The sequence below is a fragment of the Ananas comosus genome, linkage group 7 (genome assembly GCF_001540865.1).
Source record: "Ananas comosus cultivar F153 linkage group 7, ASM154086v1, whole genome shotgun sequence".
In the NCBI taxonomy this organism is placed as follows: Eukaryota; Viridiplantae; Streptophyta; class Magnoliopsida; order Poales; family Bromeliaceae; genus Ananas; species Ananas comosus.
In genome coordinates, this window is record NC_033627.1 from 7,273,120 (window position 1) to 7,295,790 (window position 22,671).

The 22,671-nt window shown below is 38.0% G+C and overlaps 1 protein-coding gene and 1 long non-coding RNA gene across 5 annotated transcripts in view; one reads left to right on the plus strand and one right to left on the minus strand.

Moving 5' to 3' along the window:
- On the minus strand, nucleotides 560–2,075 carry LOC109713380. Its single transcript, XR_002217096.1, has 4 exons — nucleotides 1,836–2,075; nucleotides 1,510–1,576; nucleotides 1,344–1,411; nucleotides 560–1,227 (listed from the first exon to the last, which is right to left on the minus strand). It is a non-coding gene; the product is annotated as an uncharacterized LOC109713380 (long non-coding RNA).
- The window catches only part of LOC109712614 (GTP-binding protein TypA/BipA homolog), a 60,839-nt gene continuing 51,271 nt past the window's right edge, over nucleotides 13,104–22,671 (plus strand). For all 4 annotated transcript variants that reach the window (XM_020236270.1, XM_020236269.1, XM_020236271.1 and 1 more), the window contains exons 1-8: nucleotides 13,104–13,509; nucleotides 14,418–14,527; nucleotides 15,086–15,289; nucleotides 15,926–16,102; nucleotides 16,212–16,364; nucleotides 17,110–17,199; nucleotides 18,652–18,786; nucleotides 18,870–18,986. In XM_020236270.1, coding sequence (XP_020091859.1) covers nucleotides 13,209–13,509; nucleotides 14,418–14,527; nucleotides 15,086–15,289; nucleotides 15,926–16,102; nucleotides 16,212–16,364; nucleotides 17,110–17,199; nucleotides 18,652–18,786; nucleotides 18,870–18,986 — 1,287 coding nt within the window. In that variant the 5' untranslated portion in view covers nucleotides 13,104–13,208. The remainder of the gene's footprint in view (nucleotides 13,510–14,417; nucleotides 14,528–15,085; nucleotides 15,290–15,925; nucleotides 16,103–16,211; nucleotides 16,365–17,109; nucleotides 17,200–18,651; nucleotides 18,787–18,869; nucleotides 18,987–22,671) is intronic.

The window sequence follows — 22,671 nt, forward strand, 5'->3', positions numbered from 1 at the left end:
CTGGCTTGGGAGGGAGCGACCCCGCAAGCGTGTGCGAACGCGCACAATGGCATGCAAGCCATAGTCCATAGTACCAATCTCACAACAGCATCATGTCCCTGACATGGTATCTCAACTCAAGCCACTCCGGAACGCGGGGCTTGGGGGGCGCGACCCCCGCAAGCATGTACGAAAGAGCATAATGGCATGCTAGCTATAGTCCAGGGTACAAATATCTCAACGACATCATGTCTCTGACATGGAATCTCAACTCGACCCAAGGTCGGCACTGTAGTACCCAATCATAAGTCACTATCAACAACTTGTTGATATGATTCTACCAATAACTAGTATAACTTGACAAGTTAAAGCTTTACATCACACTCGTGATTCTATCAGGCTATACCTGGTCAGTGATTCACAACCTCTCACTACTCCTTACACAGAAGGAAAGTGGTTTACTAATGTTCTGTTCAAAGACTCATGGCACATATCCTGTAGTCCAATAAATCTCTACTCGACTATACAAGTATGTTATCATATCCAAATCTAGTTATCTACTAGATTATATTCAGTTGTATAACATTCGAGTTATGCTTTCATGCTCAATTCTAGTTGTTTAACTAGATCATATATCGTAACATGAATTTCAAACAAATCTATCATGTGAAAGTAGGAATTAACAGGTCAATACAAGTAAGGAAAATAAACGACGGAACACTCTTCACATGATCTCTATGCCATTCACGATGTTACCATGATATGAGCATACTCAAATAATTACCTTTACGTGATGTATTCAGAGTTTAACCAAGATACTAATCATATCAATTGGCATAGTCCAATTCTAGGTACATCGTTCCCTTTTATTGCTCAGCTGAGCTAAATGGTACCTTCACGATTTTACCATCATATCTACTTGAATGACAACCAGTCCAATTATTTATGCGAGCTACGAATATCACGAATATATAGTAATCCAACAGATAACCATGTGGAGGGAACTAATCATGAGTTTTCCAGTACTGTTAGGAATGCGATCATATCCAATATGATCTACACATGAATGCGTGTCTTAATGCCATGAACTATACATATATTCACAAGAATACGTAATAGCTTCAACTCATATGTCAAAGGAAACATAGAGGGAAATTCACCCATTTCGGGAAAGTCCGACCCACCTATCACCAAGCTCAATCCAGCCAAAAGGAGTCCCGAACCCTGCTCAACGGAGTCTCGACGCTGCTGAAAACGAAACACGAAAAGCGCATCAAAACTACGGCCGAAATGTCCAATTTCGGTACAATTTGCACTTAGTACAAAGTAATAACTTGAATCCCTGTTTTGGGTTCAGTTAATACCTCAAATTAAGCTTCTAAAAGCCTTTACACATCAGCCGGAGATACTCCGAAAGTCCGTTGCAAGCTCGCTGCGAACAATTTCCAAAACGGCATCATAGTCGTCAAGTATCAATAGATATAGTCGGAATCTTGAAAATTCAGTTTCCTCACAGCAATTTCAGCTTACCTGTAGTTGGAACACCTTCCAAACCAGCCTCCCAGGTCACCAAAAGAGTTTAATGTGATTCGCAAACCTGCTGGGAAGAGAAAAGCTCAAACTGCATCAATTCGCTCGATTGATCCGCGTATAGGCCGAAATAACTTCATAAATAATGGAACATCTCCAATAAGCTTCAAAGTAGCTTAGCCCAGGTCTAAGGAGGTTCAATCACAGCTAATTAACTCATATTTAATAGCTGAATTCTCAGTTTAAGTCAGTTGGAAGCAAAAACTCAAAATCACAAATCAAATCGACGAATAGAACGCCGATAACGGAAAAATCGAGTCGTTTACCTTTTCAAGCTTCCAACCAGCAACTCACTGGTTTGGTGCTGCGAAAAACCTTCTAAAATACCCTCTCACACGTCCACAAAGGCTCAGCGACACTCGCCAGCAGCAAAGAACAAGCGAGGCGACGAAATCGAGCTAAATCATTGATTTCAATGTAGAGAGAGAAAACTTCTAGAGAGAGAGGGAGAGAAGGTGAAGGAAACCCTTCTCTGGACTCTAGCAACATCCACAGAGCTCCTGGAGTCGTCCTGGGATCAAATAGATAGGGATAGAATATGAAATTACCAAAAAACCCTTGCTGCCACGTTTCTGGCATTGTGTACCGGTACACGATGTGGCTGTACCGGTACAGCAAGCAGAAAAACATTGATTTCGCCAGATTAATGCACTTTCTTACTTTTAACCCTCCAATCACTCTCTAACTTGTCCAAAAAACTTATCCAAACCCTTTAGAATGTGTAGGGCAGTTTTATGTACCTTTTCCCACGTTCAAATTTCGTAATTGACCAAATTCGAAGCATTACAATTGATAATGCATTTGCGATGCACTTTTCCATTCCTAGTTACTTACTTACTCTAGTAACTTATCAAAAACCTTTCAATAGTTTTGCAAAAGTCATAGACCAGTTCCAAAAGCCGATCCACCCCTCGAACTTACCAAGAGGCTCAAGATTCAGTATATTACAATTAGTTTCCTTTCTCTCTACTTATTGTTAGAATTTAGCTGCTGTTGCTCTGATATCTCTAGTTGTCTTACTTCTACTTGCTTTCATATCTCTATGGTTGTAGACGCCTTATATGTGTAGGCATATGGCGGGTCTGGGCATGCACCAGGCGTGCCTATGCCGGGTTTCGGGACATGACACATTAATTTGGTATTAGAGCCTAGGGTTGAGTCTTAGTGGACCTAGCAGCCCTTAGGCCGGTTAGACTATAGGAAATAGGCTCGTGAGAGACGAGGTCTATTTGATTCGTAAGAGAAAGTATCATGATTGGGTTCTGTGATAACTCTAAAAATGTTGGAGTTGATCGAAGTGTATAGCTTCTAACTTCATGAAGGGTTACGTTGGCGGCCGACAACATAACATCGGGAGTTAGTAGTAAAGAGCACTTCCTTACTTTCGCATGATTTGGTTACTTATTTGTTGAGCGGGGTTGCGATAGCGTGGGTTTTACTAACTTGCGCTTTCATGATGTTTTACTGTTATGCCGATGACACACTCTAAGTCTGTTGGGGCGTACAATGCGGCAAACTTGGAGGAGTTGGAGACCTCTGTTACCTCCTGTAGCACACTGGACCTTTGCAAATTGCGAGGTTCGAGTGTTCGATATGTATTCCGAACCTTTCCACACTTGGTGGAGGGCCGTCGATGTATACCGGCCTAAAAGTTCGATCTCTAGAGTTTTGGCAAGTCCTGAGAGTTTTCACTCTCGGGGATCGTAAAGGCTGAGCACTGAGTTCCCGCGGGGAAACTTTAGAGTTTACCTATTTCCGTGTGGAAGGGGAGAAGATCACCATGGATTTCGTGACAGGATTGCCTCGCTCCCAGGCCGGGCATGATGCTATATGTGTCACGCCCCGGGACCGGCGGAGGCCCTCTCGGTAGCGCGCCCAGACACGCCATATGTCAGCACATATAAGGCGTCTACAACAACAGCAGAAAATAAAGCCAAAAGATGATATACAACTAGAGATATCAGAACAAGTGTAAATCTATCATCTATAATAAGGTGGTAGAAAAATAGACTAAACAATAAAAGTGAGTCATAAAGTTATACAATAACAATCTCCAAAAAAGGGTACACAAAAGGGTGGTCTCTAAACATGGATACATCTCTCAACCTCTCCAAAAAGAAAACAACGAGAGGTAGACCACCTATCAACGCGTCCCTCGATAGCAAGCTAGCTCGAGGCGATACCTTTTCCACGGTCCCTAGCCTCTCCCGACGTGGAAGGTTCTGAAATAAGACATAAAATAGAGGGCGTGAGAACTATAATTTATAGTTCGCAGTGGGCAATTACTGACCTCAGCTCAATGCACCACTGGCCCCAAAAGAAAAGGGTAAGTCCGAAAAGCAACAATAATAATAAATAGATTGCATTTATGAAAGCATAATTAAAATGCTAAGCTACTATGTCGCAAGTAAATATGATGTCAATGTGTTGTACATTTACTTTATCAAAATGAAGTATGTCCAAGCATGACTAATATGTCCCCACATCACGAGCTAGTAGGTATCATGATCCAATATATCAATATATGATGAATATGCTCTATCATGATAGCCAAGTATACTATGATGCGACCAATAAAACTATCATGTATACTACAAGTCCCAACACTATGCTATAAGCATGTCAAAGTAATCAAACTACTAAGCCTATCTAGTAGTGATTATCATTTTCCGGTTCAATGTCATTGTTTAATCATGTTCTAGGACCTACATAAATGTAGTCCAGCTTGTGCCACCTAAGTGTCGGTGGTAGCTCCAGCATTCCTACTCTAGGAATGAGTCTATCACTCCCGACTCCGTAGGTTTCTCAATACAGCACAAGCGAGCATAAGTCGCGTAGGCCAACTCCGGAGTGCCGGCTTGTAGGGAGCGACCCTCAAAAGCATGTGCGAATGAGCACAAATGGCAAGCAAGCGTAGTTAATGTCTCAAGTTCCCAATCGTCATGTCTCTAACATGGTAATAGTCACTAACATCTCGAAGATCTAGTTCAATGTCACAATGTGAAGTTCCAACATTCACTATGTCTAGTGCCCCTTTATGACACTTAGACATTTCGATGTTCAAGCATGTTCTAATTCTCTCAATGGCCCTATCCGTTAGGTACACAATAACCTAAGCTCAATGCCGCTTAATGACATTAGCTCTCTAATTCGCATGCCAATCTAGTCCAATGCCCCTTTATGGCATTATAATAGTTTCATGTCCAACTAGGGTTTAAGTCCAATGGCACTTTACATATATCAATACTACTATATAAATAGGAACCCAAGTCTCCCATAAGAATGCTAATGCACACATAAGCCTCACATGCAAGTTCTCTACTTCATAGAGGTCTGAAAATACAATGTATGTAACATAGGCATTTAAAGCATTCTAAAATTCATAAATATTACATCTAACATGATTATGCATGCTTTCTTATTTTACGATACTCAAATCATCACAAATGAGATTTTCTCATTGTGTGGCTAGGTCAAACCCACCGAAGCGTCTCGGAACCCTTCGTAAGCTCAAACGAAGTTGTCCCCTAGTCCTCTAGCACCCTAAAGGTAAGGAAAGAAGAGAGAAACGAACGTTACGAACAATCCCTAGCTCGATCTTTAACCGTCTTAAGAAAAGGGCCAAAACTCACATTCAATGAAGAAATATCTTCTTAAGCTCCAAAAGAGAGCTAGAACCCTTCCAATCCAACTTAATGGAAGATTCTAATCCAAGAGATTGAGCCCCAAAAGACCTAAATCAAAAATGCCCAAAATCAACCCTAGGTTTCCATTCTAGGGTTTTATCTCAAAAAAACCTTCAAAAACCAAATCTAGAGGAAAAGATCTTGCTACTAACCTTTTAGAGGCTTCAAATAAGGTTCAAAGATCTCAAACTTTAAAGATCTTCCCTCAACCAAGCTTCAAATCCAAGCTCCAATGGTAGGAAAGCCTCCAACAAGCAAAACAAGCAAAAAGAGAGGTTTAATCCACCAAAATCCAAGTTAAAAGGAGATCAAATCCAAATGGAAGGCAAGGAAGAGCTTCTCTTACCTTATCTCCACTGATCTCAGTATAGGAAAGAGCCCTAGGGGCGTGGGTGGTGATATAGAAGGCCACAATTACAAAAACACCCCTGCAGTTCAAACTGCTCAAAATCTGCCAAAGTGTACCGGTACGCGGGAAAGTGTATCGGTACAAATCCCGCGAAAATGCAAACCCGAGGCTCGGGTTGGCAAAAAACAGAAGTGTACCGGTACAACCATCAAGGTGTACCGGTACAAATCATATATCGGTACAACCAGCGACTTGTCACCGGTTTCACCATGTGCAGAGTGCAATCTGAGGGCTGCCTAAGTCCATCCTTTTAGTGACCTTAGCGCTATATAAAATACCATATTCCTCGGGATGCGAGCCATGGGTCGGACCACTGTCCACGACCCTCCAGAAAATCTGGAAAAACTCAAAACACAACTCAAACACTCGAACCTCGCAATTTGTAAAGGTCCAGTGTGTTACATTCACCCCTCCTAAAAAGGAGTTTCGTCCGCGAAACTCAAAGACAGAGTACCTCAAGCCTCCATCTGAAAAAGATAGGGATAGCGCTCCTGTAGTGCGCTCTCCAACTCCCACGTGGCCTCGCGTTCTGTCACGCCCCGGGACCGATACCAATTTAGGCCGGCCCGAGCACGTCAAACAGACGCCGAACGGACAGAGTTTTTCCTGTCCGCCAAAGGCTCATCACATGTACATTTTCAAACAAGAAGTGCACTAGCGGAAACATACAATTACGGCTTACACGAGGGTAAGCAATAGCCACGAGTGACGTAATAGGATAACTATGCAACTACACAAGTACTATGATTTATTTTGATCACATACATGTATCCCTTTTCATTCTTGATTCTTTGCATTTCATTACATTATATTGCTTGCATCATTTCTTTTTACATCACATTTACCTCAAAATGAGCTTTACATTCTTTTCTTTACATCACTAGTCATCAAATACAAAAGATGAACATAGGGTACTCTACTAACAAAATATAAACCCAACTCAACTCTGGTGGCCTCTGTCTAAGGCGCGATACTTTTACCTCGGTCGCTCGCCGGCTCNCATTCTTTTCTTTACATCACTAGTCATCAAATACAAAAGATGAACATAGGGTACTCTACTAACAAAATATAAACCCAACTCAACTCTGGTGGCCTCTGTCTAAGGCGCGATACTTTTACCTCGGTCGCTCGCCGGCTCGTCGGTCCCGACTCTGTGGAAATAAAGAGGGGGTAAGAACTACAATAAAGTTCCCAGTGGGTTCGGCCTCAACTTCACCGACTTTCCCACTAGGACTAACTCAGGCATAATAGAAAGGATAAGCTGAATGTAGTAACCAATCTATAATATGATGCTAATATGCCTGAACAATAAGCAGAAAATATACTCAACATTACATATGCAGATTATGCAAGTTCTTTGTTCTTTATACTTTACACTTTATCTTTGTTCTTTGCTCTTTATTCTTTAATCTCACGACTAACCCGGGGGTTTCGCCTCATTAACTTGCTTCACATTAAGTCCATCATCGCAGGAACTCACCCGCTAGGACCGTCCTTCCGGTTTACTCCAACCCGTGATGCAAAAACTCCGGAGCGCATCGCCCGAGGGGGAGCGACCGCCCTCGAGCACGAAACTCGTAGCAAGTATGATCGAATCCTTAACTCAAAGGATTGTATGTTCAATCTTGACTTTACACTAACTCTAGTGTTCTTTATTTCACTTTATGTTGCCACTCTAGCAATCGTTGTTCTTTACTTTTCTTTTACTTTTGCTAACTCTAGCAATCATGTTCTTTACATTTCTTTACCTTTGGCTATCTTTAGCATTCTTGTTCTTTACACCCCACTTTGCTTTCACTTTAGTCATTAACATTATTCTTTACATCACATTGATTCTTTGCCTTACACTACCTCTAGTGTCACTTTACTTTACATTATCAAATGCCACTCGATCTACGTCATTGTGTCACTCTGTTCTTTCGCCTCACTTTGGTGCTCACATTTTCTCTCATGCATACATATACGGTTTTTGACATTCATAAGGTTCTCAACCATCTCATTATGCAAGTTGTACTCACAATCATGCAACATCTCATTTTTTTCTCATTACTTTATCCTAAAATGCATGCAATAATGTATAAACATATGCTCAATTGAATGACACATTAGGCATAGAGGGAAGTTCAACGAGTTTGAGAAGCACTACCCACCTCGTAGGTTCTCAAGCAACTCCCTTTCCGCGGTCCCTAGCCTCTCCCGGCGTGGAAGGCTCTGAAAAACATCGAGAAAAGAGGGCGTGAGAACTATAATTTATAGTTCCCAGTGGGCAATTACTGACCTCAGCTCAAGCTCCACTAGGCCCCAAAGAGAAGGGTAAGTAACGACAATAATAATAAGCAATAAAGAGCGAGTATAAGAACTGCTGAAAGAAAGCATAAATGAAATGCTATACTACTATGTCTCAAGTAAGCATGATGTCAAAGTATAGAACATCTACTCTATCATGATAAGTATGTCCAAAGCATGACTATTAAGTTCCAATCATAACCGACAAGTAAGTATCTCGATGCAGTATGTCCATACGTAGGGAATGAGCTCTATCAAGCAACCAAGTATACTACAATGCAATAAATGAAACAAGCAAGTATACCTAATGTCCCAAAGCTATGTCGTGAGCATGTCAAAGTAATCCAACTACTAAGTCTATCTAGTAGTGATCATTCGTTCTCAACACCGTGTCGATTTCCATTTTCAATTAAGGACCTATCAAAGGTAGTCCAGCTTGTGCCGCCTAAGTGCCTGTGGTAGCCCAACATCCCTACTCTTGGAATGTGTTTGTCCCACTCGACCCCGTAGGCTTCTCAATACCGCACGAGCAAACATAAATCCCGTAGGCTAACTCCGGAGTGCCGGCTTGTAGGGAGCGACCCTCACAAGCATGTGCGAATGAGCACAAATGGCAAGCAAGCATAGTCCAAGTCTCAAGCATCCAATCCTCATGTCTCTAACATGGTATAGTCACTAGCATCCCGAAGATCTAGTTTAAGTCACAATGTGAAGTTTCAACATTCGTTACGCCTAGTGCCCCTTGACGACATTTAAACAATTGAATATTCAACATGTTTCCAAATCCCTCGATAGCCCTATCCATTAGGTTCACACATGTCCCGAGCTCAATGCCGCTTGATGACATTAGCTCTCTAATTCACATACATTCTAGTTCGATGCCTCTATATGGCAATTTTTGTCATATTTCATATCTCAAATAAACTTAAGTTTAAATGCATGAATCAAAGCTCATTTACACTATAGAAGCATGAAACCAAGTTTCACATAGAATGTTAAATGCAATCATAGATCTCTCAAGCACCTCTCTACTACATAGAGGTCCAAAATTTCATCACATATAACATAGGCATTTTAAGCATTCTAAAAATCATAATAAATACATCTAACATGAATATGCATACTTTTTCAATTAACGATACTCAAATCTTCACAAATGAGATCTTCCCATTGTGTGGCTAGGTCAAACCCACCGAACCGTCGCGCAGTGCCTCGTTTCGCGGAACGAAGTTGTCCACGAGTCTCAAAGTATCCTAAAAGTATTGAGCGAAGAGATACAAGGGCATTACGATCAACTATAAGATCAAATATTAACCAACAAGGCAAAAAGGGCTAAAACTCACCTAATGTGTAGAAAATTCCCCTCAAGCTTCTAAAGAGAGCTAGAATCCTTCCAAAGCAATCTAAACCAAGGTTCTAATCTCATTAGATTAGCTCAAAAAGCCTCCAATCAAAAAGCCCCAAATAAACCCTAGATTTCCCATTCTAGGGTTTCATCTACTAAAAATCCTCAAATCAAGGTCTAGGGGAAGGAAATGAGCAACAAACCTCCTTAGAAGCTCCAATCCAAGCTCCAAGGGTGAAGATCTCCTCCTTTGCAAGCTCCAAGCCCAAGCCTTCAAGCACCAACAAGGTAGGAAGAGGAAGAGAGACAAAGAAATGCTCCAAGTCCAAGCTAGATCCTCCTCCTCATCTTCTTCTCCTTCTTATTCTTCTCCTTCTTCTCTCTCTAACAAGGGTATGGAGGGAGTGTGAGGAGAGAAATGAGAAAGAGAGAGGGTGGAGTGGTCATATAAGCCATCTAATGTAACAAAATCCCAAGAGGCCCCTCAAAAATCCAATATTGCAACAGCCCGGTCTGGGCAGTTTTCGCCCAAAGGGATCGGTCTCTCCTTGCAAGGGACCGATCTCTCGTGTCGAACCTGAGAAACCAACGTTCGGGAACCGGTCTCTCCCCGCGCGGGACCGGTCTTTCACTACGTAGACGCGCTCGGGGACCGGTCTCGCCCGCCAGGGACCGGTTGCCTCACCGGCTGCGCAACACTGTTCACTGGGGGACCGGTCTCTCCTAAGAGGGACCGGTCCCCGAGAGTGAAAACTCTCAGGACTTGTCCAGAACTCAGGTTTTCGAACTTTTTGGATCGGAAAATATTTTACGACCCTCCACCAAGTGTGGAAAAGCTCGAAACACATCCAATCACTCGAACCTCGCAATTTGCAAATATCCAGTGTGTTACAGTAAATCTCGGTGTGATTTTTATTTTCCGCATTTATTTTTTTCGCATTGAGATTTATGCTTTTTGGTTATTACACCTATTCACCCCCTCTAGGTGTTAGATACAATCTAAATAGATTCTCAGGCTCCTTTAAAACTTTCAAAATTATAGAAAAACCCCCAGTCAAAATCCGATTTTTTTACTTTCCCTCCCTGTCATTTAAAAATCTACACTTTGCCCCCTTGTAAAATGAAAAATGTTCACAGGGGGTACGGTGTGAACTATAATGATAAAATAACCATTTTGCCCTCACCATTTTGCCCCTCATCTTGTTCACAGGAGAGAAGACTGAGGGCATTTTTGGCATAAAAAATATTTAATAATATTTTATAAACGAAACCCTAACGGATTACTAACGGCAGGGGGTGAAGTGAATATTTTTTATTTTACAAGGGTGCAAAGTGTAAGTTTTTAAATGACAGCGGGGTAAGTGTAAAATCGGATTTTGACAGGGAAGTTTTATGTATTTTAGTCAAAATTTTATTATTAAAAAAGTAAAGCAAAATATACAATTTTTCCTTTTTTGGTAATATTCCAATTCAACTGTATACACCTGTTTGGCTTGGTTGGAGAAGTAATTTATAAAGAATTGATTTTAGTTTGGAGAATTAATTTTAGTTAAAATTGTACAGTATTTGGTTGAATTTAGTAGGAAAGTGATATTTCTGAAGTGATTTTGTAAAGTTATTTCACAAATTTTTATTTACTATTTGCAATTTTTTTTTACTAAATTTTATTTTAAAATTTAAAATTAAAATATAAAATATAAAATATGAACTAAAATTTAAAGTTGATATTTGAATTTAAATTTAAATTTTAAAATTTAAAATTTGGTATTTAGAATTTAAAATTAAATTTAAAATTAAATTTTAATTTCTAATTTGAGTCTAAAATTAAAATCAAATTTTAGGGACTAGATTTAACCTACTTCTGAGTTTGGAGGCTTTGTTAGAAAAGTAATTCTAAAAATTAAAATCATATTTTTAAAAGAGGTGACAAAATGCTAGGGGTGTAAACGGATCGGATATGGTCAGATATTTGATGAAACCATATCCGCATCCATATATATATTTTTTTGATACGAATATGTGTTGGATGCTAAATTTTTATTATCATATATGCTAAAAACGGATTCGGATATAATCGAATATTTTTCGAATTCGAATATGGATCAGATATATATTCCGTTAATAATAAACATTAACATTTTACTTTACTTTCCTATACGATTTTTCCTAATTATATTTTTTTCACATATAAATATGTAATTTTAATATATAACTCATTATAAAATAAATGAATAACACGAGAAATCACCTTATTTTTTCACAAGATGTATTAATCATCCCTTGGTATCTTGATTGGTAATGAATTAGATGAGTAAACAAGAGAGATCAACTATAGAGGTAAGGAATTTGGGCAGGCCGGGAATTTGGGCGGGCCGGGCAGGCGAAATTGGGCCGGGGGATCTATTTCCCCTTTTTCGGATATTCGGAAAAATTTAACTCCCTAAAACTATATCCTTATTTGTATACGGCCGAATCTGGTTATTTTTTATTTGGATAAAGATATTATTAAATACAGGTGCAATTATTTTCGAATAATATCCGATCCGTTCTCACCCCTACTAAACACTTTATTAAAAAAAATCATATATATTTAGCAAATTACATCACTTTTTTTTAAAAAATAATATAATAAAAATATTTTTTAAAAAAATTATGATGAAATGGATAAATTTTAGACAAACAAGTCGATCATCTGGAGATACCACATTACTAATGTGATTACTACGGTAGAAAAAAGAAAATCTAAAATGCACCAATTATATTGCTGATGTGGTCTTTCCAACCAACTAAATTAATTTTCTTAGATTCACTCGTTGATTATTAGAAAAATATTTTTATTATATTTTTTTCTAATATAGAAATATGATTGAATAATTATTAATAATATGATGTATGTGTTATATAAGAGACTTACGTAATTTAGGACTTTTTTATAAAATAATCATCTAACATTTTATAATTTACGAAATAACCCTGCCAAATTTCTTTTAAAAACGGTGAATCGTTCACCCCGTTCTCTAATTTCTTTTAAATGCGGCGAATTTTTTACCGCTTTCTCCTATTTTTTTTAAATCGGTGAATCGCTCGCCATATTCATTAAAATTGTGCGTATATTATAAAGGAAATAGAAAAAAGTGAGATTATTAAGATTATATGTGGATCATTAGAATTTTTATCTGAATATTAGGGTTGTATAGATAGATTATTAGGATTTTTCAGGCTGTTGAGATTATATGAAATTATATAGATACATTTTTAGGATTTTTTTAAAATTATATGAAATTATATGGATAGATTATTAAGATTTTCAGATTATTTGAATTTTTAGGTTGTTAAGATTATATGTAATTTGTTAAAATTTTTATGTGGTTGTTAGAATTATATGTAAGATAAAGAAAGAAACAGTAAATAAACGAAAGGGTGGTGAATAATTTATTGACTTTGTGAAAAATAAGGAAGGTGGTGAATCGTTTATCGTATTTAATAAGACTCGGCGAAAATAGGGATTGTTTTACAAATTTTAAAATTTTAAAATTTTAAAGAGTTGTTTTATAAAAAAAATGTCCCGTAATTTATCGTATTTGTCGTTTCCTCGACAGCCGCACATTAATTTTCCTAATTTTATTGTTTATTTATTATTTATATTTATTTGTTCGAACCGCATATTCAGGCAGACCTGGGTCTCTCTCATTTTCTCCCTCAAAACATAAGAGCAGCCACGCCATCCGTTACCCTAGCTTATCCCACCGGAGCCATTCGTCAGTCGTCACACGACTGACTAATTTTCTGTGATGATGCGATGCCCCCGCTTGTAAGGCGTCCCTTGACTTAAAGCCGCTCCTGCGGAATACCTGCACACAAACTCGACAGTATCCCCAGACTCATTAGAGCGTCCGCTTTTCGCCACCCACATATGACATATATCCATTCGCTCTACTGCTCCGTCGTCTCGCGCTCCCCCGTCGAGCAAATGGAAACGGCGGTCGGCGTCCTCTCCCCGCTCAGGCCTTCGTCTTCTCCCACTCTTCCCGTCGTCAACCCTAAACCTATCCCTAGCAGAGTTTCTCGCCACTCCCTCTGTCTCCGGAAGGAGATTTTCGGGTGTGGCCTCCGCCCGCCTCGGGCCACTAACGGAAGCAAAAACGCCTTGAGATTGTCGCGTCGGCGAGTGGATGTTACATGCTCGGCCTCTTCAACTGCGGAAGCTGCCTCGGGTAATTTCCCCGTCCGTTTGGGCTTTTAGCTAGTGTTCTAAGCAAGCTTTTCGTGTGTGTTCTCGGGGAGGGCGGATGGGGTGGTGTTTGAAGAGTCGGAGAAATGGTTGGTATTCGATACGATTTTGTGTAATTACGTTCATGCATTAGCGGACGAACAAGTGATTTAAGTCTTGTCCAAACAAGTATGGTACCTAGGTATAACCCAGTCCATTTAAAAACCAGGTAGCTGCAGTTGAAAAAGAGAAAAAAGAAAAAAGAAGAAAGAAATGTTGAGCTGTGTTTTTTTGGTGTAATTTGTTCAATAATATGCGATTAACTAGGCATGATACCAAGTACTTAAAAGTAAACATAAATTCACTTCTTGGACGGGTGTCAGATAATCAATACTTAGTTCCCACTTGTTTATCCTATTTCCCACTTATTTATCCAATTTCCTGTCATGTAAGTACAACATTTTTATCTTATGGTCTGTTTAGATGTCCGAACAAGGTGCTGGCTGTTAATATAAGTAGAAGGTGTTTCATTGCGTAATTATATTGCTTTACATTGTCAAAAAGCCCTGGCTGATGTTTCGAGTGAGCAGAAATACTACCTGGATCAGTTGTTAAGGAAATCCATGTTTCCTTTCTATCTATGGTTAATAAAAACTGTTATTTGTGAGTAGGCATATGAAATTTACTGATTACGTGGTATATGCAAAGTTATCTTGAATTGGTACATTTCCTGCCAGTCTAATTTTGTTTTTATGATGATGAAGAATTTCATTCTGATGAAGGAATCTAGCTGGCCATCTGTATCTTGGATTATAAGTAATGGTAGCTTTAGTAATCTATGAAACAAACTGGAAAGTATATTATATTATTTTGCAAGAATTGACTAATGGCTTTATTTTTTGGCTTCTGCAGTTACCAAGAAAAAAGAAATGACAAGGAGAGATGTGCGGAATATTGCGATTATTGCCCATGTAGATCATGGGAAAACAACTTTGGTGGATGCAATGTTGAAGCAAGCAAAGGTAGAATCATCCACTTTACTTTATATATTCTGGTTATATGCTTCAAATCAGATCACAAGTTGGGTCCTTTCTCACCTCTGCACATGCTTTTCTTTCTCTTATCATCTATGCTTTTTGGTGCTATGAAACTAGAATGTTTATATCTTGGAAATTCAGATACTTCAAGTTCATCAGCATAATTTAATAGCCTGTAACTTTGACATACATGAGAATGGTATCTTTTTCATTATCTTCAATTGCATAAATATTTGAAGAGGAATTGACATATTCACATAAAAGTAATAGTTTTAATTAAAAAAACCCTATCCTTATCTTGATTAGGTAATTTAAATTCTTGAATTAACATGGAAATAGAAAGATGAAAATATCAAATTGAAAAATCTTACGCTTTTGGTGTCTAATTTCATGAAAAGGCGCCTTTGAATTGCTGAAAGTATAGACAGGCAGGAATGAAGGTTGCGAATGGACGAGATGTTTGGCTGAGTATAGATAGCTTGAACTATTAAAACATGCAGGTTCCTTCAACATTGATTGTCTTGTATTTCTTTTGTTCCCCAGGTTTTCCGTGACAACCAAATTGTACAGGAAAGAATAATGGACTCGAATGATTTGGAACGAGAAAGAGGAATCACAATACTTAGCAAAAATACATCAATATCCTACAAGGGGACTAAGATAAACATTATTGATACTCCAGGTCATTCTGACTTTGGTGGGGAGGTTGAACGTGTCCTCAACATGGTTGAAGGAGTTCTTCTAGTGGTACTAGTCAAACATACACTTTGATCAATTTGAATATGTGTAATCTCTGGGAAATCTCAACTACATATTGTTTTTGTCAATTATTTGGGTTTGCTTGCCCCTATTCAGTTTTAACTCATTACTTGTATATTTGTTTGTGTAGGAATATGTTGGCATGCCCTTTGCTAGTTGTTAAGTTTTCGAGCTTAATATTTTCAAGACTCGTGTTGATTCGGAGTGAATTATAATGGCATTACTTGATTTAAGAAAAAGTTTTTTCACAGTTCATGCCCTAGTTTTTCTGATGCTAAAACTTTTCAAGTTGTTTCCGGTGTCATTCAAAATTTAGCTCTTGCAGATTACACGATTGTTATCTATTTCATAGCACCTAGTCACTGACTTGCGCTTATATTGGCTATATTTTTGGGGTGTGGTATTTTATGTGGATATCAACGTTCTCTGATCAACATTCTCTGTTTGAATATTTCTGATAGAATTTTGCTTATATCAGAGAATTATAGAACCACACTATTGTTGGTCTTGCAGTATAAATTTCTGTATTTAAAAATGCTTCTGGTTTGTTAGAGCATCTTAGGATGCTTAGCCTCTGATCTATTGTCTCGTTCTCATTTGATGGTTGGATGCTCTTTTATGTAGGTAGATTCTGTAGAAGGACCGATGCCACAGACAAGATTTGTTTTGAAGAAAGCTTTAGAATTTGGACATGCTGTTGTGGTTGTCGTGAATAAAATTGACAGGTCTTCAGCTCGTCCAGATTTTGTAGTCAATTCCACATTTGAACTTTTTATTGAATTGAATGCAACTGATGAACAGGTAAATTTCAAGTTAATATGCTAGTAATTTGTCTTGTTAACTTGGTAGAAAAAATAAGAAACAAATTCTTCAGTAGACATTCTTACTATTTTTCTTTTATTATATACAGTGCGATTTCCAAGTGATTTATGCAAGTGGCATCAAGGGAAAAGCAGGACTTTCTCCAGATAATCTGGCTGATGATCTTGGCCCACTTTTTGAGGCTATTCTTAGATGCATACCAGAACCTCGTATTGACAAAGATGGTGCATTACAAATGCTTGTGAGTTGTTAATTGTCCTGCTTATGTCTTTTCAGTTTGCTTTATCCTCGAATCTGTATCTCCAGTTCTAGTGTACCGTAGAGAATCTATACTGCCAAGCTCCACATGCTCTATGGCCTTATGCTTTGTATTTATCATTCCTCAGCGTGATGCTGTATAACTAGCAACTTTTCTGAAACATTATCACTAATCGGAAGGAAATCATAGTGGTCCCAACCTCTGTTAAATGAGTCATCTCATGTTAGTGTTGGTAGTTTTGGCCATCTATGTGTGACGCGGGGAGGAGAATTTTTAGTTTATGGGGTATGTGATGTATATGAGTGTTATGAGAAATGTGACAAGGAAGTTTGGATTGGTTTGATGTTGATAAGGAGCACTGGTTATTCTTTTTCCTGTCGAAACTAGATGAGGACTGGAAACATAAAGGATTTGGGCTGTCTTAACATAATGGTGGTAGGGTAATGAAAAATGTTTGCTATGATAAATGCACTATGTCAACTGTCTATGATAAATCTGCTTGTTTAATATCATTATAAAGTTGTATTATTATTTCTTTGATTTTTTTAAGTGATTATGTGGTAATATAATCTCTTTTGATATACTATTAACAATTCTTTACTAGCATGCCAATGAAGCTTACTTTATTGCTTAGACTATCAGCAAGTTACTAATACTGACAAACGTATAGTGATTCCAAATCAGGTGGCAATGTATAATTTGTTGTGCTATTTTGGTTAATTTGAAGGTAACAAACACCGAGTATGATGAGCATAAGGGGAGAATAGCGATTGGACGACTACATGCTGGGGTTTTGCAGCGAGGCATGGAGGTGAAGGTATAAGTTATTCAGCTTTCTAGATCTTTTTTTCTGCATCAAATTTACTTGGAAGCTATGATCATCTGCTTATATAAATATTTCCATCATAATTACTTACTAGTGAAGGACCCGCGCGTTGCGGCGGGATGATTTCATAAAAATAAATAAATAAATAAAGTAAAAAAAGAGTCAATGAATTATATAAAAAAAAGCAATTGAAGAATAAGCAACTATTTCTGCAATAAAAATATAAGAATAAATTATAAGGACTAAAAAATAAAGGCAAAAACCATACGAATTTATTATCTTGACTATTAAAAAATAGTATTGATCCATGTGATAAAATTTTATATTTATTTGTTATATTAACTATTAAAAAATAAAATTAATTTATGCGATCAAATTTTACACTTGATATAGGCAAAAATAAAAAAAATGTTAAGAAAAAAAATAGAAAAATAAGAGAGAGAGAGGGAGTGAGAGTGTTGAGAGAAAAAAAAATAAAAAAAGAAAGTAAAAGAGTGAGAGAGAGAGTGAGAGAGAGTGAAAAAAAAAAAAAGGTGGGGCCCACCGTCCCCCCCAAAACCCGGGGAGAGCCTCTTTAGGCTCTCCTTTTATATATTGTATAGATCTTCAAAGGTCCTCACAATCACAAACTAAGATTTCCATCACATCAACATTTGAAACTTACTTTTTCTTTTGTGACTTAATATTTCTGTGGACATTTACCCTTGTTTTAACTTTTCTAGCAACTAACTTCAACCAGCTAAAAGTTCCCTTTAGACTTGCTATTGCTTTTTGGAACTAAATATGGATTCTATCTAAATCTTCGTTGTTGGACAAAGTGGTCTGTTGTATTTTGTTTAAACTGCAAAATTGATGCAACTTTAGTTTATCATTTAGTAATCCTAGTTGTAGTTTGTTATATGTGGAATAGTTATAATAAATATCCTGCTGTGGGTTAGGGAAATCAGTCATCCCATGTTTCAGCTCAGTTTGAAACAGCATACAAATTGAGAACTACATAAAAAAAAGGATATCTAATTTGAGCTGGATTACTGATCTTTGTAGTGCAAAATAGAAATCTGTAAGAGGGACGTCATCAAGGAACCATAATTAGGACTATCTGAGAATATAGCCGTAAATTATGGTGTATGTGTTCATACTAATTTATTGAAGTTTTAATTTGTTCGAGTCATGTTGTGTATATTTGTAATGGAATTTTATTGGAGTTTTGTTTGAGTCATGCTAAGTGTGTTTGTAAGGCATCAAAAGTGTTGACTCAAGTAGGAGAGACAAGGAGAGTAGATTTGACCAAGTCCCAGCTAATCAGATATGTTTGCCAGATTTAGTTGTATTTCTTCTTTTGCGCAGGTAAAGCAGTAAAGCTTTTATAATTTAAGCAACAGACACTTAACTAATTCTGGTTCTTCAATTTTGCTGTGATTATAACTTGCATTTTGTTTGTAGGTCTGTACGTCAGATGAAACTTGCCGATATGGGAAAGTAAGTGAACTTTTTGTTTATGAGAACTTCACAAGAGCTCCGGTTGAGAGTGTCGTAGCTGGTGACATTTGTGCTGTCTGTGGCATCACTGATATAATGGTTAGTGTCTTAGCTATCAAACAACTGCAGTCATTAAGCTGGATGCTATGTTATGGTAAGTTGTGCAAATCCTCATTTTGCAGATTGGGGAAACTATAGCTGATAAAAGTTCTGGAAAGCCATTGCCTACCATAAAAGTAGAGGAGCCAACTGTGAAAATGTCTTTCTCTATCAACACTTCATCTTTTGTCGGCCGAGAGGTATAACCTTTGTGGAAATTTATATTTTTGAATTTAATTTTAATTATTGCAGTATGCTGTTTTAGAGTGAAATTATAAAACGCATGTCATGGTTACAGCCCTCAGTTTTGCTATCTTATGTCTGCCATTTATCAATAGGTCTGTATGCAAGTTAAATTAATAGTCAGTATATGCACAAACCAAAAATTGAAATATGGGGTGGTCTTATTTGTTAATTATAGGGGCTAACTTGTACTTTAACTACAATGGTCGAAGGAGAAGTTACAAGATATACCAGAAATCCTCATAAATTGTTAAATTTGATTTATAAATGCTTACTGTAGAAAGTTTAATAGGTAAATTTTATCAGGACTCAGGAGTCCTCTTTAAAGCGCAGTTTCGACCTTTCAATTGTTACAGTCGGAGCTATAATCTTTGCATTCCATTGAATTTCTCTGTAATGCCTATATTATATTGGCAATGATGACTACTCTTTGAATTCTGATGTTTACATAACTGATATAATGACAAAGAGCAAGAAACATGACTAAAAATCATTGGGTTTGTAAATTTACTTTTCAATTTATAAAATCTGACATATAATATAATATGTTTATGTTTATACTGGTCATGATTAGGTTGAGAATGTCATATTATCTATTGAAATGAACATATTGTAGATGATATATATTATCTTTAGCGAAAATATGGCTTCATTCTTGATAAGTTAAAATGCTGAAAACCTTGGTATAAGTATCCGCTTTTGCACATTACCCCCTTGAAAATCCTCTATTTTGCCCCCTTGAAATTTAAAATTGTAGCATTTTACCTGGCACGTTATTATTTCATCACTGTTCTGCACATATAGCATATGTTAACTACTGATATATCCATTATACTCCATATAAATGAAGGAAAAAAGAAAATTAGTAAATAGTAGGATATCTCTTTTATAAAGTTACCTGATTTGAGGAAAAATAAAAGACTTTTATGCATTCCCACCAATTTTAAGGAAACAAAATGTATCCAGTAAGTTACTCGGTTAAACCACACAATTTATGCACAAAATAATGATGGAATAATGACAACACTGAGTTAAGTGCTATAACTTTAGATTCTAAGGGGGCAAAATAGAGGTTTTCAAAAGCCGGTTAAAGTGCAAAAGCCAATATGTATAGGAGGGTTTTCTGTACTTTAGCCATTGTATTTCTTGTTGAATATAAATATTAAAAGCACTGTTGTCACGCCCCGGGGCCCAGCGGAAGTACGCTCGGCACGTGTCCAGACCCGCCATATGTCTAAAACATATAAGGCGTCTACGATAAAGCAATAAATAAAATAATAATACAAAGAGATCTAGCGATATCAGAGCAAAGTACTACTAGATTCTACAACAGGAGAGTTGAACAAAAGCTAAAATCTACTAAATTAAACCATAAAGTATAACAACAAAAATCTGAGTACAAGTGCTATAAGTGGTACAATGGTGGTCTCTATACATGGTAACAAAACTCTCTCTCACCAAAAACACAAAAAAAGAGTAGACCACCTAGGAGCAAAAGCAAGCTCTGCGCTAACTAGCTATGCGACTCCCTTGCCGAGATCCCGTGCCTCCGCCGGTGCTGAAGGCTCTGAAAAAGACATCAAACAGAGAGCGTAAGAACTATTAATAATAGTTCCCAGTGGGCAATTACTGACTTCAGATAAGAGCACCACTAGGCCCAGAACTAGGCAAATAAGTAGAAACGAGTAATAAACGAAATTAACAGCAGGTAAATAACTTGAATGCTTGCTACAACATAATGTCTCTACTTAGCATGATTTTGCACAAGTAAGAAAGCTATGCTAACATAAATAAAATAAGTATGCAACCAACATAATGTCCACGACGGAAATAGTAAGATGTCATTGTTTACTATTCTAGTTCAAATCCACTTGGCATATCAACTACATATAGTTCCAACCTTGTAAGACCCGCCTGAAGGCTGTCTGGCCTGAAGACCCACCCGTAGGCTGTCTGGCCTGTGCCGTGCCTAATTGCCCCGTGGTAGTCAACATCCCCACTCTAGGAATAAGCCTTGCCCACGGCAATCCACTTCGGTGCCCAATCCCGCACGGCGAGTATGTATCGCGATGGTTATTTCCGGAGTGCCGGCTTGTAGGGAGCGACCCTCACAAGCATGTGCGAATGAGCACAAAGGCAAGTAAGCATATAAATCTGTCTCAAGTTTCGAGTCCTCATGTCTAAAACATGGAATATAACATATGTCTCAATGGCCTATCACTATGTCGTCATGTCTAAAATATGGAATATAGTAGATGTCACAATGGCCTACCACTATGTCTCTATGTTGCAGTTTCACAGTTTACTAAGTCGGTGCCCCTTTATGGCACTTTTGTTCACCAAGTCTAAGCGTGAGTTTAGTATTCCAGAATACATAATTCGAGTCATTTTCGTCATACGAGACATGTTTCAAATACCCAAGAAGAACGCTACTCACATGCATGATTAATCTACATAAAGCTCTACTATATAGAGATGAATTTTCATAATACATAACACATGCATTTTAAACATTCTAAAATTCACATAAATTTTATCTAGCATGGATATGCATGCGATGCGATGAAACGAAAACATTTAACCACTTAGGAGAAGTTTTTTCCTATTCCAATAAAGCCAAACCTACTGTGACTTCACGAAACCCTTCGTTTGCTCCGATGAAGGTGTCCACCACTCTCTTAATACCCTAAAGGTAACAAAAGGAGGGATAAACGAACGTTACGAACAATCCTAGGTTCGAACATTAAACAACTCAAGCAAAAGGGCAAAAACTCACCGACAATGGTGAAAATGCCTCTTGATCTCCCAAAGAGAGCAAGAATCCTTCAAAACCAACCTAAAGGAAGGTTCTAAGTCAATCAATTAAGATCAAAAAGCCTTAACTCAAAAATCTCCAATTCTAACCCTAAATCTCAAATCTAGGGTTTCACCTAGTTTAAAGCATCAAAACTAGAATTTAGAGGAAAGAAACTTGCTACCAACCTCTTAGAAGCTTCAAACCAAGCCTAGAGTCCTCTAGGGTTGAGTGCAATCCCTCCTACAAGTTCCAAACACCAAGCCAAGGCTTCTCCAATGGTGGAAATGGCACCAAGAAAGAGAAGAAAGCAAAAAGAAGAGTTTAATCTTCAAAAATCCCAATAAATCAAAAGAAGATGGAAGGAATGAAGTGGAGGGTCCCTTACCTTCTCTCTTGCTGTTCCAAGCTCAGGGGGAGGTCCAAGGGGTGTGGGGTTACATGTAGAAAGGCCACAATGCAAAAACACCCCTGCAGTTTCAACAGTTCAGAAACTGCCAAAGTGTACTTGTACACGGGTAAGTGTACCGGTACAAATTCCACGAAAATGCAAACCCGAGCCTCGGGTTTGCGATTCACCACAAGTGTACCGGTACAACAATCAAAGTGTACCTGTACAAATCCTGTACCGGTACAACCAGCGACCTGTCACCGGTAACAGTGTGCAGAGTGCAATTCGAGGGCAGCCCAAGTTCTTCACTTTGGAGACTTTGGTGCTAGGTCTAAAGCCTCGATTTTCGGGATATGAACCATAGGTCGGAACAAGGTCAATGACCCTCCAGAATATCTGGAAAAGTTCAGAACTCTGCTCCAACACTCGAACCTTGCAATTTGCAAAGGTCCAGTGT